Source organism: Nycticebus coucang, chromosome 10, assembly GCF_027406575.1.
Source record: "Nycticebus coucang isolate mNycCou1 chromosome 10, mNycCou1.pri, whole genome shotgun sequence".
Taxonomy (NCBI): Eukaryota; Metazoa; Chordata; class Mammalia; order Primates; family Lorisidae; genus Nycticebus; species Nycticebus coucang.
Genome location: NC_069789.1, coordinates 83,299,337 through 83,318,526, shown reverse-complemented (window position 1 = coordinate 83,318,526; position 19,190 = coordinate 83,299,337). Strand labels below are relative to the sequence as shown.

The window sequence follows — 19,190 nt, the reverse complement described above, 5'->3', positions numbered from 1 at the left end:
ATATTTTCTCACCTGTCATTAGTATTCTCTGATGATATTTTAACAGTTGCATAGTTTTCCATTGTGTAGTAATTTCTTGCTGACAGATTATTCTGTGGTGTTCAGTTTAGCCCAACATTTCAGGTACAAGAGATCCTTTCTACCTATCCTCTAAGCTTAGGGAATCTCTTACCTCTAAACACATGCAGTGTCTAGGCTATTTAAATTGTCCTTTATTTTAGTCTTTTTCTTTTCCAGCCTTAAAAGAAGGTCCTGGCTTGGCTCCTCAGCAGCTAGGGAGCCAGCCACATACATGGGGGCTGGTGGGTTCAAACCTGGCCCAGGCCTGCCAAACAATGACAACAACAAAAAAACAAAAAATAGCTGGGCCTCATTGTGGGTGCCTGTAGTCCCAGCTACTTGGGAGGCTGAGGCAAGAGAATCACTTAAGCCCAAGAGTTTGAGGTTGCTGTGAGCTGTGACGTCACAGCATTCTACTGACAGCGACATAGTGAGACTCTGTCTCAAAAAAAAGAGGAGGGCGGCACCTGTGGTTCAAAGGAGTAGGGCGCTGGCCCCATATGCTGAAGGTGGCTGGTTCAAACCCAGCCCCAGCCAAAAACTGTAAAAAAAAAAAAAAAAAAGGAGGTCCTGCAGTGCAGTTGCCTCACCTGAAATGTCGGCTCCCACCTTGGAATCTTGATATCTGTCTTGTCCCATCAGTAGTAGCCCTGTAGTTTTTCTGCTCTGATGTTCCTTATGAATGTACTACATTCTTTCCCCTGACCATTCCTAGGTCCACAGTGGCACAGTTCATCACATGTTTAAATCTGTTTCAGTAGGATTGTTTCCATGCTTTAACTGCTAATACTGTTTTAGTATGTTGAATGTTTTACTTCACATATATAGTATTATGAGTTAAATGGACTTTTATGGGCCAATCTTTAGAGTATTTGGCCAAAATACACACACATATGCTAACAACAAAAACACAAACATTTGGAGCACAGATTTTTTGTTTCTTTTTTTTTGAATATGAACTTCTTTTCTATTATCTGAATTTCTAGTTAACCTATATTTATATTTTGGGTCAGGTAGCATAGGCATCTCAGAACTCAGTATTAGAATTACTTAGCTAATTATCTTCAGTGTACTTTCTATCCAGAAGATAAAGCATAATCTTTGAATGCATTATCTTATAGGATTACAGGTGTAACCCTCCCTCTGCACCTAGGAAGTGGGGAGCAGTGAGGGTTGTTTACAAATTAAAGAGAACTACATAGATTTTGTCTTTTACATATCTATCTGAGATTTCCTTTCCACACAATCAAGGATTCTTAATGTAAACTTGGGTAATAATGGTAGAATGAAGGCAATTGAAGTTCAGGGGGTGGAGTATGACCATGAGAAGTTTTGGAGATTGGGTTTGGGAACTGTGTCCCTCCCCCCCAACCCCCAGACCAGATTATTGATTTCTCTGGCTTTATTCTAGGTAGAGGTGTGGGTGGATGGGATTGGAGACCATGTATATCTCTATGTCATGTCATTCCCATCTCTTGGTGGCCTTGTCTTTCCTGTCTAGCTAGTATCAAAATTTAAGCCATTATTCTAAATTTCTTTTGGTAGCGCATGGATATTTAAATTGTTGTGTCAGCCACATTACTGAAAGTAGAAATTCTCATCATGTTATTTTAAATCTGTGTAGTATTTTGTGTATTGATGATTTGATTGCCATTCTCCCTACACTTTTATTGTTCATCTGGCATTTATATTATCTTAAATTCTGAAGGATTACTTTGTTCATTTATTTACTCGGTCTTTTAAGAGATGCTTATGAAGTATGTAATTGAGGTCAAGTACTTTGGTATATGTGCCTGCATGCAAAGATGAAAAATTTCCTTTTTTTATTAAACCTTTGTCAGAATAACTCAATATCATTATGTCCAAAAACAAAATCTTTTTTTCTTTGTTACTCCTCAGCATTTGGAGAGTCGTAATTATTGGAAAAAAGTACTGGGATATTAGGGACTAATCTCTGGTTTCTTACTTTAAAAAATAAAGAAGGCAGTGTAATTTTTATCTATTAAACTTTGCTAGAAGTGGGCTTGCTTTAAGGCTGTGACACACAGGTCATTTATATTTTTGGGCCTCTCCTGGATATCATATAAAATATATCATTAATTTCTACTTAAAAATAAATGTTAAAGCAAACTCTGTAATAAGTGCTAAATACTGAATTGTATTTATAATCACAAACTGTGATTATAAATTGTTAGGGTTAGTGTTGTATTTATAATCACAGTTAAAGAAAAAAAGAAAAATTAAAAAATTAAATTAATTTTACTCTAATTTATTTCTCATGAAACTTTGTAAGAACATTAAAATGAGAAGATATAGTTGATTTTACTGAACTTTTCTGCTATTTTCAGGTTCCCTTATTGTAATCGTCCATTTGAATTTTTAAAATGTGATTTTATAGAAAGGCATTAAAATTACTCCTAGTTTTCACTATTTTAAACAGTGCTTGATTAAATAGCTTTATATAGTCTTTTCTTTTTCTCTAGAGTTTTGATAGGATGAATTTCCAGCACTGAGATTTGGGGCCAGAAGTACACGAACATATCAGTTCTGTATTACTGAAATGTTTCCAAAGAAGTTGTACTAATTAATTTCCTTTTACTGTCAATTTTCTTGTAGTTGCTTAACTCTTCTGGAGTATGTTTGGTAAAACTATTACATGTCTTTAGCATAATATTCCTAAAGATGATAGTATAAATTGAAAAGAACATGGAACTGGTAGTGCGAAGTGAGATTACTTAGTGAGAAATTGTTGCTTTGACTTTAATCACCTTGTTCATTTATTAAAAAATTGGTTTCTTGTTAGGAATACCATTGAGAAGATAAATTCTCTGTTTTGGACTTTAAACAGAAAAGACAGCTGAAGTAACTGTCTTTAGAAGTTGAGGAGTAGAAGAAACAAATGAATTTAATTAAGAAGATAATTGTCGTGATGTTGGTAGTCATTATGAGTATTTGTGTCATTGGTAAGAAAAATAATATTAAAGCATATATTTACCCTTATGTATTTGAATTTTTCTATGTGCAAAGCTCAGGAAAGGTCTTTGAGGCATATACTAAAAGAATAAATATTCCATGTCTCTGTCTTTTTTTATGGCTTTTAGTATTTTTATAGTACCATACGAGCCTCTGTTGTACTTCATTATTATTATGTACTATTGAAATGCAGTATATTTATAATTAGTTATAAATAAGTTTTATTTATTTTCTTTAAGGTGTGCTTTACCTTTTTTTATATGCGTGTATAATGGATTTTAATATGACTAATTTCTATAGACTGTTTCAATGACAATTTAATTAAAAGCAGGTAAAGAGGGCAGCGCCTGTGGCTCAGTGGGTAGAGCGCCAGCCCCATATACAGAGGGTGGCAGGTTCAACTCGGCCCCAGCCAAACTGCAACAAAAAATAGCTGAACGTTGTGGCAGGAGCCTCTAGTCCTAGCTACTCCGGAGGCTGAGGCAAGAGAATCGCCTAAGCCCAGGAGTTGGAGGTTGCTGTGAGCTGTGACGCTATAGCACTCTACCAAGGGTGACAAAGTGAGACTCTGTCTCAAAAATAAAAAGGCAGGTAAAGAAAATTTGAATATGAGTGTAGTTTACACATATGTTATTCCCCATCTGTATTACCTTTTTTTCAATAAGTAACATTATAAAGTTTATATATTGATATGTGAAATAGATTTAGGATACAATTCCTCTATTAAATTAAAATATTTTTCTTAGCACTAGGGGGCACTCTTGATTTATGAATGCATGCCATATTTGGTCTATATTGAAAATGTGGAGTGAGAAGAAACTATTTGAAAACATTTCATAGCAGACTGTTAACTGCTACTGAAGAGAAATCTGGATAATCAAGCTGGTTTTGTATAGCAGTGTAAATATTAGTTGATCTATATAATAGCCCCATACAGATAATAAAGTTTATAGAATGAGATAGTGGAGATTGAAGGAAATTAAAGTATTTTGTGCTTTATTCATTTCACATCGATTTTCTAAGTGGGTTACAAATGATTTTACATCCCCATTATTTGTAATATATTTCTTGTTTTAAAACTTACAGAATAGTGTTTTGCTCTTAGAAGTGCTTAGTCTATATCTGAAGAAATGACGATAAATTCAAGATATGACTGCAGGCTACTATCTTTAGTAATAGTTTTTAAGTATTTGAAAACAAGAACATGTTTTGCTACATCTAAGAAACATATTTTAGGCATTGTTATTTATTGTGTCTGCAGTTAGGAATTGTAGTGATGTTCTTGAACGTGTGCTTGCCAGAGATACATTTATAAGGTTTTTGTCTTCTTTATTTAGAAGATTCCATTGAATTTAAGCTTTAAGTGGATTGAGTGGATAGTAACAACATCTCCATTATCACTGCATGATGGAATAATAATAGCATACTTCCGTTTGTCAGTACAGTGCTTTGCACATATTAACTCATTTCTTCTCACCACAACTCTGAAGAGGGTACTTAGCACTATTTCATAGATAAGGACACTGAACACAGAAAAACATATAATAGGTTCACAAAGAGGTAGTTTTATTCCAGAGTCTGTGCTTTGAATACTCTCCTGTATTGCTTCTCCAAAGAAAGAAGGAATTATTATTGACATATCAAACTCAGTTTTTAAAGTGAGTATAGTGGCTCAGTGCCTGTAGCTCAGTGAGCAGGATGCTGGCCACATACTCTGAGGCTGGCAGATTCGAGCTTGGCCCGGGCCTGCTAAACACCTATGACAATTGCAGCCAAAAATAGCTGGGCATTGTGGCAGGCACCTGTAGTCCCAGCTACTCAGGAGACTGAGGCAAGAGAATCGCTTAAGATGAAGAGTTTAAGGTTACTGTGAGCTGTGACATCATGGTAGTCTACCAAGGATGACATAGTGATACTCTGTCTCAAAAATAAATAAATAAATAAATAAATAGAGTATAGTGTGGACTACCTAATTTATAGACACTTGTCATTTCTCTTATGGAAAACATCTTAGATATTTAAAGTTAAAAAGTGATCTTAAAGTCTGTCTACCTCTGTCATTTTATTTTATTCTTTATCTGTTTGTTTGTTTATTTGAGACAGAGTCTCACTATGTTGCCCTGGGTAGAGTGCTGTGACGGTCACAGCTCACAGCAACCTCAAACTCTTGGGCTTAAGCGATTCTCTTCCCTCAGCCTCCCAAGTAGCTGGGACTAAAGACGCCTGCCACAACGCCTGGCTATTTTTTTGTTGCAGTTGTCATTTGGCAGGCCAGGGCTGGATTCGAACCCGCCAGCTCTGGTGTATGTGGCTGGCACCCTTAGCCACTGAACTACAGGTGCCAAGCCACCTCTGTCATTTTAAAGACAGGAAGAGATTTTGTCCTACAGTGGTAAAGTTACCTATTCAGTATTATCTGGCAAGTTATTTGTGGAAAAATATTAGACTTCAAGAAAATATGCTTGACTTTTAATAAAGAGATACCTTGTTGTGGAAAGACTGGAATTTTCGGTGGCTTGAGTCCTGTTCTTGGCCCCTTATTTACTAGGCTGTGTCCTTACAGGTTGTTTCTTTGTATTATATGGGTACAACAATATTTTCTCTAATTAATGTTACCAGAAGTTGTAAAACTCAGTAAGGTAACATATTGAAGATGCTCAGTAAACTGTAAAGCTCTATACAAATAAACATACCATTGACTGTGGTATGGTACAGTCAGCCCTCCATATCCTAGGGTTCTGAATCCATAGATTCAATCAACTATGGATTAAAAACATTTGGGGAAGAAAAATAAAAAGGACGATTGCATCTGTACTGACTCTTTTTTGTCATTATTCCCTAAACAATACAGTATGAAAACTTTGACAACATAGCATTTACCTTGTATATGTATAAGATGCAGTATAAGTAATCTAGAAGTGATTTAAGGCACTAGTCCTCAACCTCTTTGGCACCAGGGACCAGTTCCATGGCAGTTTTTCCTCTTTGGCACCAGGAATCAGTTCTAACACAGTTTTTCCATGGACTGGAGGAAGGAGGATGGTTTTGATAGAGTCTGCAAGCAATTGATTTACTATGGTCTCTGTCCAGTCCAAGCTCTCTACTAATGATAATCTGTATTTGCAGGTGCTCCCCAGTGCCAGTATTATGGTCTCAGCTCCACCTCAGACCATCAGGCATTAGATTCTCACAAGGAGCATCAACCTGGATCCTGTACTTGCACTAATGCTCCTGTGAGAATCTAATGTTGATCTGACGGAAGGTGGAGCTCTGGTGGTGGTACAAGCCATGGGGAGCTCGATAAATGGAGGGGAAGGTTCCCTTGCTTGCCTGCTGTTCACCACCTTCTGTGCAGCCCAGTTCCTAATAGGCCATAGCCGGGAGTTGGAGACCACAGGTTTAAGTATGTACGTAGCTCATATGCAAGTACTAAGCCATTATTTAAGGGCCTTGTGCATGTGTGGGTTCTAGTGTCTACAGAGAGTCGTGAAGCCAGTCCCCTGAGGATAACTATATATTTTGATGTGTGTTACATAGATTTTAAGTATTTGAGGTATCTTGGTAAACTAGACTACTAACCATGGTAAGCTTATTCAGTATTGTTGATTGAGGAGTGTCCTTTGGATCTCTAAAAGTGTATTGTGTTTGTCTTATCTGTCTTTGCCACGTGTATTTTACACATTTTATTTACTTAAGACTAAAAAAGTTGTGCAATTTCATTTTTTCTGTCACGTACCCACATAAGTGGAAAGGTATGCTTTTGCTTGTCTTACGAAGACAAGTAACAGTAACATCTGTTGGTTACTGTCCAGTTGGTATTTCTGTTTAAAAATATACATGATTCAGTAGCTTAGCTAAAATAAATGAGTTTTGTGAAGGTGAAGTGTTTTATTTCTTGGTGTGATAGTAGGCTTGGGTTTATTTTCTTAAACTTTGGGGAAGACATACATTTCAACCTTTTTGTTTACTTTTTACAGGAATAATGTATTTGTGGCCTTGGACATGAACCACTCAGTCCTCTGTTGCTGTTAACATAGCGTCAGGGACTGATGAGGGAAGCATGGACCTAATGAATGGACAGGCAAGCAGTGTTAATATTGCAGCTACTGCTTCTGAGGTAAGATATCTGATAAGTTGAGTTGTAAAGTTTCCTACCTGGCTTTGTAATTTTTCAAGCACTGTGGTTGAATACCCACAATGTAAATCAGAGGATGAGGAGGCCTACACATTTTTTAGTTTTTTCCTTTTAACTTTTAATTTTGCTATTCATAATGTTCACTATGAAACACTTGATCCTTATCAACGTAAGATACTTGAAAAATAATGGTAAGTAATAACTTAAAACTCTTTCTTGAGTTTAGTTTTAAAGGAAACAGTTTCTTTTTAGGATAATTTTACTTACATCAATCTTGAGGGCAATACAAGTGAAAACACTTGAGTACAAGTGAATTTCTTTGCTGAGTTACTTTTCTTTTTTTTTTTTTTTTGCAGTTTTTGGCCGGGGCCGGGTTTGAACCCACCACCTCCGGCATATGGGGCCGGTGCCCTACTCCTTTGAGCCACAGGCACCACCCATGTGAATTTCTTTTATTTAAAGTTTGGACACCAGCTAAGTCCCTTGATTCCAAGCCTATTAGAGTAAATCAAAGAACTATTAACCCTTAATGTTGCAATGGCTTACTCTGCTGATGTAGCTTAGCATTGAAGATAGAGATACAGACTGAACTAGGTACTTACTTTGAAGTAGCAACAAAAATTATTTTATGGTTGGGGGTCACCACAACATGAGGAACTGTATTAAAGGGTCGCGGCATTAGAAAGGTTGAGAACCACTGGCTTAATGTATCGTGACTGAGTTAATGTATTGTGACTTTACTTTTGTTGCTTTTTTTTCTTTGTCTATAAATCTAGGGTACTTGCCTGCTTTCCTCAGTAACTTCAGTATCTGCTTTCCATATTTCATCTTTATTTTTACTGTCTTGGATGAGAAAAATGTTAATGACCTTTTAACACCTCAAAGTTACATAGTTGAATTCTGTTTTGGAATCCTAACCTATTACTTAGGCCTTGATATCACTGAAAATAGTCTTAAGTCTGTGGTTTTTCTTATATAGATGATTTTCATATTTTCATCTCTAGCCCTGACTTCCTTTATAATTTTATTAGGCATTTCACTTACACGTGTAATGTCAACAAAATCAAGTTACTTATTACTGTTGTTTTCCATACTTTGTAAAGAAACTAGTGCAACCCTTTTCTCTGACTTTTATTAATGGCACCACATTTTTGTAGCCATAATAAGTTTAAATCTTCAGATTTGTTGTTAATTCACTTCCCTTTGCCCCCCACAGCCTTTGTCTCATCATAGCAGAAATCATCTGCTAATAGGACAACTCTATTACATTACAGTGTAATAATCGCACAAAGTGACATCCCATCACCTTTGCAGTATTCTGCTGGTTAGAAACAAGTAGTATAGGTCCTATCCACACTCAAGGGGAGAGGATCACACAAGGGCAAGGATGCCAAGAGGTAGAGATTCTTGGCAGCTGTCTTGGAGCTGTCTACCTTTTCTCTTTGATCCAGGCCTTTTCTGTTTATTTCTGCTACTAAACCACCATCCTAGTTGGCCATTTATTATTTCTTGCCTAGACTGTTGCAATGGCCTTTTACTTTGGTCTTGTACTTCTATTCTGTGTTGTTTCTGGTCCATTTGACTGAAATTTAAAATTAGTATTATTAAAATATAGCTCTTAAATTTTATTTTATTTCTTTATTTTTTGAGACAGAGTTTCACTATATCACCCTCAGTAGAGTGCTGTGGCATCACAGCTCACAGCAACCTCAAACTCTTGGGGTTAACTGATTCTCTTTGCTTCCTCCTCCCAAGTAGCTGGGACTGCAGGCATCTGCCCAATGCCCAGCTTTTTTTTTTGTTGCAGTTGTCGTTGTTCAGCTGGCCCGGGCTGGTTCAAACCGGCCAGCCTCGGTGTATGTGGCTAGTGCCGTATAACTACCGTGCTATGGGCGCCGAGCCTCTTAAATTTTATTTTATACCAAAACTATTGGTGGTTCCTCATTGCCTACCAATCAAATGCCCCCTTAGCCTTTTATTCAAGACTTTCCTTAAAGTGGTCCCCATTTTTTTCTAATAGATAAAGCTCCTACCAATCCTGTTTGAAACTTACATGCTAATGAAAGAATTCTGCATTTGCCTGATATCTATATAAAACAATAGTTTTTCCTTCTTCTGTTATAACTTTGCCTATGTCAGTTTTTCTAGGTGGAATTCTTCTTCTCATTCCAATGTGCCCCTTTCCCTCCTGCACAAAAGAAATTTTGTCTTTCAAAATGTATTTCAAAAGGCTTTTAATAAAGTCTTTCTTAATCCCCTAAACAGAGGAGAACTTTCCTATTTTTGAAACTGTCACTTTAAAAAAAACCTCTTTATAAATTTTTTTCCTAAATTTATACAGAGCTTTTCTTCCACCTTGAGACAGGGATTATATTGCTTATATATATGTTTGTATTATGTATATGCTTGATATATTTATAACCATATTTTTTGACTATGTTACATACATATGTGTATATATATCTCTATGTGTGTGTGTGTGTGTGTGTGTGGTGTGTGTATATTATATTTGTAACAATATGTTCAGAAACACCTGGTCTGCTATCATAGAAAGGTACACAAATGTTTGTTAAAATGTATCATTTCACTTGTATAAAACTTCTATGGACTTTTCCTAAAAGTGAATGAATACGTTAAACTTCACAGTTATACTGCTATGAAAAGTAAGGATAAAAAAGGTTAAAAAAAATAAGTCTGCCTTTTAAATTGTCTGTTACTGTGGCAAGAAAATAAAATAAAAAATACGCAATTTCCACCTTCTCTGGAAATATAGGTTTGTTAACATCAAAATGCTAATTATAAAAATGATGCACTTACAGAATGGATAAAATACTTTAACTGGTTTGGTTGATTTATGCTTTCTCAGTACCATGTGTATTTAACCTGTGTTTGAAGCTTCTGTTATCAGTGGGAGAATTGCAGTAGATTCATTTTCAGACGTTTGAAAGTCTCAGTCTTGAATGAAGTCTCTCGTCTTGAGTGAAGAATTACTGCTCTTCTGTCAGTGGATTTTATGCTTAAGTACTGCTTAGCTTCCTGTCATTACCCCCTTATTGGTACTGGTGAAGTAGGTCAAAGTATATCACTAGTAATTTTTTAAGCCTGTAACAATGGCTTGTAAGAAGGAAAAGAGGGAAGTATTTTTTTTTTTTTTTGATAAACAATAAAATTGCCATTATGATTTAGTAACTTGTCTTGAATGAGTTAACAACTTGGGAAAAGTTACCAACTTATGTTTAAGATTAATGTATTTATAAGACAGAGTGTATTGTACTTAGTTGTTGAATTAGTGTATACTGATTAACTGATGTCTGTTTGAATTCTTAACCATGTAAATGTATTTCTGTATTAGTTTTGGGACATAAAATAATATCGCTGACACACTGTACACTAGTCATAGTTACAGAGATTATATACATGAAATAAAATACTCCATTTTATTTATGAGACTTAAGGTCTCCTAGAATTTATAAAGAAGTTGGAATTTATCATTTCTGTCCTCAATATGAAAAAAAGTCGAATGAACTGAAAATCAGTAACTCTCCTTAGCTTCGTCAGAGAATTGATATTGCAGAGCAAACTAACAGTAACGCTCTAAAACCTGGAGAGAGAAAGCAGTTACAGAGAGGAGCAGGAGTCAGGGGACCCCGGGAAGGGTAGGAGAAACTGTGGTTGACAAACTGCTAGAGGCTATGTGTGGACTAGTTTGAGAGTTAAGGACTCTTAGGGACTCATTCTCAAGTTCCTCTCAGCCTCAAGTTTTGTGAGTTTTATTACCTCTAGGATGCCTACCAGGTTCTTATGGTGAAAATCAGAGAAAAGTCCCCTTTGACTTCTAGCAGGCAGAAGGGGAAAGTAGCCATTCTGAAAGACACTCAGAGCATTCTGCTTTTCACTTGCTGCCAAGAGCCTAATCTACCTGGGGGAAGAAAAATCCCCAATTTCAGACTCCTGTAGTCTTCCTCTCTCATTTAAGCAGGGTAAGAGTGGCTGAAAAGCATCTGTGCAGGTCACAATCCAAGGACACAGGCTAATCATAGGGCTATAGGACATTCCCTCCCTCCACACCTTAACCATAAACTTGTATATACTAACGGAGGATTTCAGCTGAAAGAACTACAAGGCTCAAGCTCTAAGAAAGAGTTTCTAGGGGGCGGCGCCTGTGGCTCAAGGAGTAGGGCACCGGCACCATATGCCGGGGGTGGAGGGTTCAAACCTGGCCCCAGCCAAAAACTGCAAAAAAAAAAAAAAAAAGAAAGAGTTTCTAGGGAACGCAGAGACAACAGAGGAGAATCAAACAAGGATGTTAGAGGAAATCGAAGACTCACACACTTACAGCAACACCAAACTGTAAACACAGCATGACTCTTAGCATGATAAACATAAACCCTTGCACTAAAGGCCTATGTAGCCAGTTCTTATTACCAAACATACTATGTCTGACTTCAAACACAAAATTACAAGGCATGCTAAGACGCAGGAGCATAGTCTGAAGAGATAAGCAACAGAACCAGCTTCAGATATGGCAAAGATTTTGGAAGTAATCAGACTGGGAATTAAAATAACTGTCATTAATATCCTAAAGGCCCTCATGTAAAAAATAGGCAGCATGTAAGAACAGATGGCTGATAATAAGCAGGGGTATTAAAGCTCTGAGAATCAAAAAGAAGTGCTAGAATTCAAAAACATTGCGACAGAAATGAAGAATGCTTTTGAGGAGCTCACGAGTAGTAGACGGCCAGTAAACAGCCAAGGAAAGAACTAGCTTGTTGTTCAACTTTTTGCTGAAACTTCCTAAACTGAAATGCAGAGAAAATAGAATGAAAGGAAAGGAGCAGAATAGCCAAGGACTAGGGGCAATGTCAAAATGTGTACCTTACACATACTAGGAATACCAGAAGGAAGAGAGAGAGAGAAAGCAGCAGAAAAAATATTTAAGGTAGTAATAGTTGAGAATTTTCCAACATGAGTGACACATCACTTCTTTTGTAATGATGGTGGCTCTATACCTGAGGCCATTGCTACTGAAGGCAGGGAGATAAAAAATGAAGCATAGGAACAAGTGCTCAAAACTGATGTGTAACAGCTGGTGGGTTGACCTGTGTGTGCTGTGGTAATTAAAACATTGGTTAATTTTTTTGTGCCATTAACTATAGCCTCATATCCTACCACCATTTAATTCAAGCTTCATCTAGTCTAAATGTTCTTGTGCTGATGATCCTCCAAATTCAGCCAACTAATTCAGAGTATACTTTTATGTCATGACATAGATGAAGTGGAAATTTAACAGCAGTTAATATTTTCAGGGCCAAAATCCACCTTTTGTTCTATATGTAGCATTAGCACATTCAAACTTAAAACAGAAAAACTTAAATTTGCAGTATAGTAGAAACAGTATTCTGGGGTGTTCAAACTTCCACCACTGCATGCTGATTTGAGGGACTTTTTTGCTTATCTTTGGTATGGAATATCACACAAAGTATGCATGGACCTTTTTTTTGCTAGTCACCTTTCATTAGTGTTTGTGTATTTAATGTCTGGCGCAAGACAACTCTTATTCTTCTCATGTGTGGCAGAAAGGAAAAAAGGTTGGATACTATCACAGATAGAAATCACTTAAGAATGGATTATACAACTCTTTAATTAATGGAGTTCTAACTATTTTTTTGATGGCTATGTGATAGAAGTAATTATCTTTTTCTTAATAAAAATTAGTTTTTAAAGTAATAAATAGATGTGTATCTTTCTCTCTGATTTTCTTTACCCATTTGAGAATCATCAACCTAATTAGAATCTTTTATCTCTATAGAAAATGATAGAATGTCAGGATAAGGAAACTTGACTCAGAAGAAAATGACTTACTCGAGAACGTAAAAATCTAAAAAACAAAAAGTGTAAAATTGAGGTTAGATTTCAAGTTGCTTACCCTTTGAGTACTTTAACCAAGTAGCTTTTCTCCAGCATTTGTTAATTCACTGTTCTTAGTTTTCTCAGTTTTTAAGGCCATTCTGGTTTCTGTCACATTGACTGTGGGACAATATTAAAATGGCTGCGTTTTCTTTCAATTTAACAGAAAAGTAGCAGCTCTGAATCATTAAGTGACAAAGGTTCTGAATTGAAGAAAAGCTTTGATGCTGTGGTATTTGACATTCTTAAGGTTACACCAGAAGAATATGCGGTAAGCCCCCTTCTGCCTTCTCCAGGTTTTGTATGTAGTTTACACATTGCTGCTATTGAGTTATAATTTGTAGGCCCTGTGGAAGAGATGATTTTTAAAAAGGAGGATATGGGAATTTTGGAGGGGAACTATAGAACAAAAGGTGGATATGGGAATTTTAGAGGGGAACTATAGAACAAGCAGAGGAATAATGTAGGTAAATTAAGAGTTACAGACATTTTTGGAGAAGTTTTTTTTTTTTTTTTTTTTTTTTTTGAGACAGTCTCACTCTGTAGCCCTTAGTAGAGTGCAGTGGTGTCACAGCTCAAGCAATCTCCAACTCCTGGGCTTAAGCAATTCTCTTGCCTTAGCTGCCCGAGGGGCTGGAACTACAGGCGCCCACCACAACACCCAGCTATTTTTTTGTTGCTGTTTGGCCTGGGCCAGGTTCCAACCCGCCACCCTCGGTATATGGGGCCAGCGCCCTACTCACTGAGCCACAGGCGCAGCCCCATGGAGAAGTTTTATAAGATACACTTTCAGTTTGGTAAATGTAAGTATTTACCTTTATGGTAATTGCTTTCACCTCTACCTATACCATTTCTCCAAGCCAACTATATTTTATCAACATATCTAAGAAGTATTTTTACTGTTTTATAAATTTAAACAATTAAAAAATGATATATGGAAGTATTATTGCAATATCATGAAAGGTATCTAGAAAAACTCTTATTTCTGAACTGACATTGATGTATTTATGTTCTCATTCTCCTTTAATTTGTTAGCAGGATATATTGATTTTCTGATGTTGAACCACTCCTGCATTCCAGGAATAAACTGTGGTTGGTCATAGCATATTATTCTTTAATATGTTATTGAATTTTGTTTCCTATCTATAGCCATAGTGATACAGAGCATAGCATATAAAGCCCTTGGATATAGTTACCTTTAGTGTAGTCTCATTACTTCTTTATAAGTTAGGAAGAAAACTTTATTAGTGTCAGATTTCATATTGCTATTTGAAGAGTTATTATTTATCATCCTAATAAGAACCTTGATCCCTGAACAAGTAGTCTGATGTTATTATTATTATTATTTTTTTTGAGACAGAATCTCACTTTATCGCCCTTGTCTAGTAGAGCGCTGTAGCGTCACAGCTCACAGCAACTTCCAACTCTTGGGCTTAAATGATTGTCTTGCCTCAGCCTCCCAAGTAACTGGGACTACAGGTGCCCGCCACAACGCCCAGCTATTTTTATTGCAGTTGCCACTGCTGTTTTAGCTGGCTGGGGCCAGGTTCGAACCCACCACCCTTGGTATATATGGCCAGCACCCTACCCACTGAGCCACAGGCGCCGAACCTGATTTTTATTTTTTATTTGTATGTAATATGTGTGACTATGTCCAAATTTTTACAATTTTTATTTTCTAACTTTACCTAATTTGTCTCCCAAGGAAATAAAATTGATATTAGATAATTAGGAATAATTATATTAATGGTATAAAGGCTAAATTTTCATTTTCTATAAACCCTTATAAAATTGAATATTCGGTAATATTTTAGTATAGAATATAATCTAAATTTAGAATATCTGGTATATCACAGAATTCCAAAGAAGAAGTTGTCATTTTTGCTTTTTATTTCAGGGTCAGATAACACTAATGGATGTTCCAGTATTTAAAGCTATTCAACCAGATGTAAGTAGTTTTAGCAATATTTCTTTTAAATAAGGAAAACGGTCAATTATGGTATCTCAAAATAAGACATACTAGAAATGTCAAATTATACTTTATTAATTTTAAAATGTTTAAAAATTTTGACATCATTTGTATATTATTCAGGCCTCAGAAGCCCACATGGCATTTATAGCTATACATTAAGTTATAAATAGGACTGCAGCTGACCCTGAACAATACAGGGGTCAGGGGGACTGACCCCTGCTCAGTAGAAAATCCATATATAACTTTTAATTCTGTGCTTTGCTTGGACTAGTTCATCTTTAAAATGCCTTTTAGATCTTTGAATAGTCCCCGAAATGGGTGACTTCAGAGTAAGAGCTATAGTTAAGTATAATTATAAGGCATTAATAAATAATAATTTTAATCAAAACTGCAGGAGTCTTAAGAGGTGATAAAGGATGGAGGGGTGGACTCGAGTTAAACAGTTACAGATTAGGGGTCTATTATTCCCTCACTGGAATGTAAATTCCACAAGAGCGAGAATGGATCTCTTCTCCCTAGACTAATAACCTGTTCAGTAGAGGAGTTTGTTAAATGAAAACATCATACTTTATAGTGTTTGTCATGTTTGGAGTTATTTCTATAAAATTTTATTACCTACCCAGTGTGACTTTTTAAAAATAATACTCTTTCTGCAGAAACAGGAGTTATTTTTCCTTCCATAATGTATAATATTTTCAAGTTTCTTCCTACTACGAATTCTCCAGTGCTGAGTAAGTTTAGCTCAAGGGTTACAGTCATTCATTCTAGTATAATTTCTGGTATTCAGTCAGAGCTACGCTCTCAATTAAAGTTCTTCCACATATCTATACCTAGATATCCCCAGTATGATTTCTCTTTTGATCATGAAGATTTGTTTTCTTTTAAAAGGCTCGTATACAGTTATAGGGCTTCTTTCCAGTGTACTTCTTTAATGTCGAGGAAACGACTATATTCTGAAGGTTTTTCTATGTTATCACAGTCATAGGGTTTTCATTTTAGCTTTTGTGTACTATGAATTCTTTGATGCACTATAAGGCTTGTATTTCCTTTTTTTTTGGTTTTTTTTGGCCGGGGCTGGGTTCGAACCCACCACCTCTGGCATATGGGACCGGCGCCCTACTCCTTGAGCCACAGGCGCCGCCCAAGGCTTGTTTTTCCTTTGAAGGCATTGCCACGTTCATTACATACATTGCAGTGGAGTTTCTTGTCAGAATGAGTTTTGTATTATTCAGCATAGGGTGAGTTATGATAGAAAGGTGGCTTGTGGTCCCTTTTTCTTTCTAGTAGCAATTCTCTGGTGCTTTCAGTAAGTTTTAAGTAAGTGATGACCTATGCTTGGAATCTGTATTGTAATCATTACATTGGTTAATGTTTATTTCTCTTGTGAGATTCATAAATGTTTATAAAGTGACAGGTTCTGCCTGGAAGTCTTCTCACATATATTACTTTCTGAGAAGAAAGTTCAGCTTTCTTTGTTCTAGTAGAGCAATACAGTAAGTCGGTCTTTTAGGTTCTATCAACAAACAGACCTTAAATACAGTATTCATTAGGGATCAAAGAAGGATGCTGATTAAATCAGGGAAAGAAAAAATTTTTTTTTCATTTTGTTAACCGTTAGACAATGTGAGAGATAATTCAGAATCTTATTGAAATATTTCTGAGCCAGTGTGGTGGTTCATGTCTATAATCTTAACACTCTGGAAGGCCTAGGTGAGTGGATTGCTTGAGTTCAGGAGTTTGACACCAGCCTAAGCAAGAGTGAGACCCCGTCGCTACTAAAATAGAAAAACTAGCCAGGTTTTGTGGTAGGCACCTGTACTCCCAGCTACTCCAAAGGCTAAGGCAAGAGGATCCCTTGAGACCAAGAGTTTGAGGTTGCTGTGAGCTATGACACAAAGACACTCTACCTCGGGTGACTGAGTGAGACTCTGTCTCAAAGAAAAAAATTTCTGAGAAACTGACGATTGAGATACTCCTGACAGTATATGTGTATAAAGAGCTTTTTTTGTGCAAACTTTCTAGTATGTGCCAAGAGACTTTGCAACATCAAGTTTGCAAAATCAGAAATATCGTAATTCTTTCTTTTAATAAATTATCATTTGCATTAAAATTAAAATATAAACAATCCATGAATATAGATAGAGAGTTGAAGAAAGTAAATAAGACGTGCAGAGGAGGCTTGGCGCCTGTAGCTCAATGAGTAGGGCGCCAGCCACATACACCGAGGCTGGCGGGTTCGAGCCCAGCACAGGCCAGCTAAACAACAATGACAACTGCAACAAAAAATAGCCGGGCGTTGTGGCGGGCACCTGTAGTCCCAGCTACTTGGGAGGCTGAAGACAAGAGAATCGCTTAAGCCCAAGTGTTTGAAGTTGCTGTGAGCTGTGATGCCATGGCACTCTACCAAGGGCGACATAGTGAGACTCTGTCTCAAAAAAAAAGATGTGCAGAGGGTATTTTTTTGTAGAACAAAATAAATTGTTATCATTAGAAGCAAGATGCAGATGATTTGTTAGTTCATGTTATTGTTCATCACCATGAACTTCCTTAATATATAGTAAGGGAAGGGTTGGGTTAGGACTAGAGAAGGTAATGAAGAAAATTGTTGCTTGGTCAAGTAGGGATATATGGCATCAGTGATTGTAGAAGAAAGTTCCCACCTTTATCTCTGATCTCATTTTGGAGGCACCCTTAACATATTGGAAGGAAGAGAAGAAGATAAGAGTACATTACAAAAGAGAATGGGTATTTTTTATTTATCGTATTAATTGGAGTTACATGGTTTCTGGCAGGGGTGCTGCTGTGGGGCTGCAAGCAAATTATGTGAAGTTTTTTTACTTATTTGTGGAGTTGGGGGATGGTTATGAAAATTGTGCACGGACTTTTTTTCCTGCTCATCAGCTTTCATCACTGGTTGTGTATTTAATGTGTGGCCCAAGACAACTCTTCTTCTTTCAGTGTGGCACAGAGAAGCCAAAAGGTTGGACACAGCTTTTCCTTTGTGTATTAAAAATATAGGAATAGTAGTGAACTCTTCATCTGTGGCTGACACTTCTTTCTAAATAGCCATTTAGGCTGAATGCTAAGGGATATATACCGTGTTCCTTTTTAAATCTTTACACTTTTGAGCACAAAGATACCTCATCAATAATCTTCTCTTTAGGAGGATCTGCTGTCCCCTTAGTCCCCTCAGGTCCCCAAGTCTTTTTGCAGATTCCTTTGCTTTTCCTTTCTCCCTTCAATCCCTGACTACACGCTGGTCTATATTGGCCTTTTCTCTTCTTCTGTCTGTAGGTATCCTTACAACATCACCCTTAGAACAGTCCTTTTAAGAGTTTTGGAACCTACAGGATGAACTTTAGATCAAGAATTTCACTTTACAGAACAAACCTACAAGACATAAGAGAAGCTGTGACTCCTGTGAATAAAGTAATTCTTTCATAGGGTAGGTGGTCATCGTTTGTGGGATTTTGCCTTCTCATGTGTTTCCAAAATAAATGCAACAGAAAATTGGGTGTAGTAGTTTCATGGTTTAATACGAATCTGTGAGTATTTTTTCAAATACACTTTTAATGACCATTAAGAAATTGCCTTAAGGCTCGGCGCCTGTAGCTCAAGTCGCTAAGGCGCCAGCCACATACACCAGGGCTGGCGGGTTTGAATCCAGCCTGGGCCTGCCAAACGACAATGACAACTACAACCCAAAAATAGCTGGGTGTTGTGGCGGGCACCTTTAAGTCCCAGCTACTTGGGAGCTGAGGCAAGAGAATCACTTACGCCCAGGAGTTGGAGGATGCTGTGAGCTGTGATGCCATGGCACTCTACCCAGGGCGACAGCTTGAGGCTCTGTCTAAAAAAAAAGAAATGACCTTTTATGTGTGAGTTGCTATTTGAAGATTTCTCTTTACTGCCTAATTTTAAAATTGCAAGTTAAATCCATGGAACAAATTTTAAGGGATGGTAAGACTGCTAAATTACATTTAGCCTTTGCTAAAATGGAGATTTATTTATCTACTGAAAACAGTACGGTTCTTAAGTTTGACCTTTTAAAAAAAGCATCCTTTGAGCCACTACGTTTACTGCAGAAGTTAAAAATGTACTTTTTGATGTTCACGTGATGAGATGTTTTCATGTACATGTGGA

General features: G+C 36.8%; 1 protein-coding gene across 6 annotated transcripts in view; it reads left to right on the top strand.

The window, feature by feature from the left end:
• Positions 1-19,190, top strand: part of RALGPS2 (Ral GEF with PH domain and SH3 binding motif 2) — a 193,887-nt gene that overhangs the window by 36,070 nt on the left and 138,627 nt on the right. For 5 of the 6 annotated variants that reach the window (XR_008383058.1, XR_008383057.1, XM_053605427.1 and 2 more), the window contains exons 2-4: positions 7,011-7,150; positions 13,242-13,346; positions 14,973-15,023. Coding sequence is in view for 4 of the 6 variants with exons in the window: in XM_053605427.1 (XP_053461402.1) it covers positions 7,094-7,150; positions 13,242-13,346; positions 14,973-15,023 (213 nt within the window). In the remaining 2 variants the exon portion in view is untranslated. The remainder of the gene's footprint in view (positions 1-7,010; positions 7,151-13,241; positions 13,347-14,972; positions 15,024-19,190) is intronic. The other variant, XM_053605428.1, reaches the window with a different exon arrangement.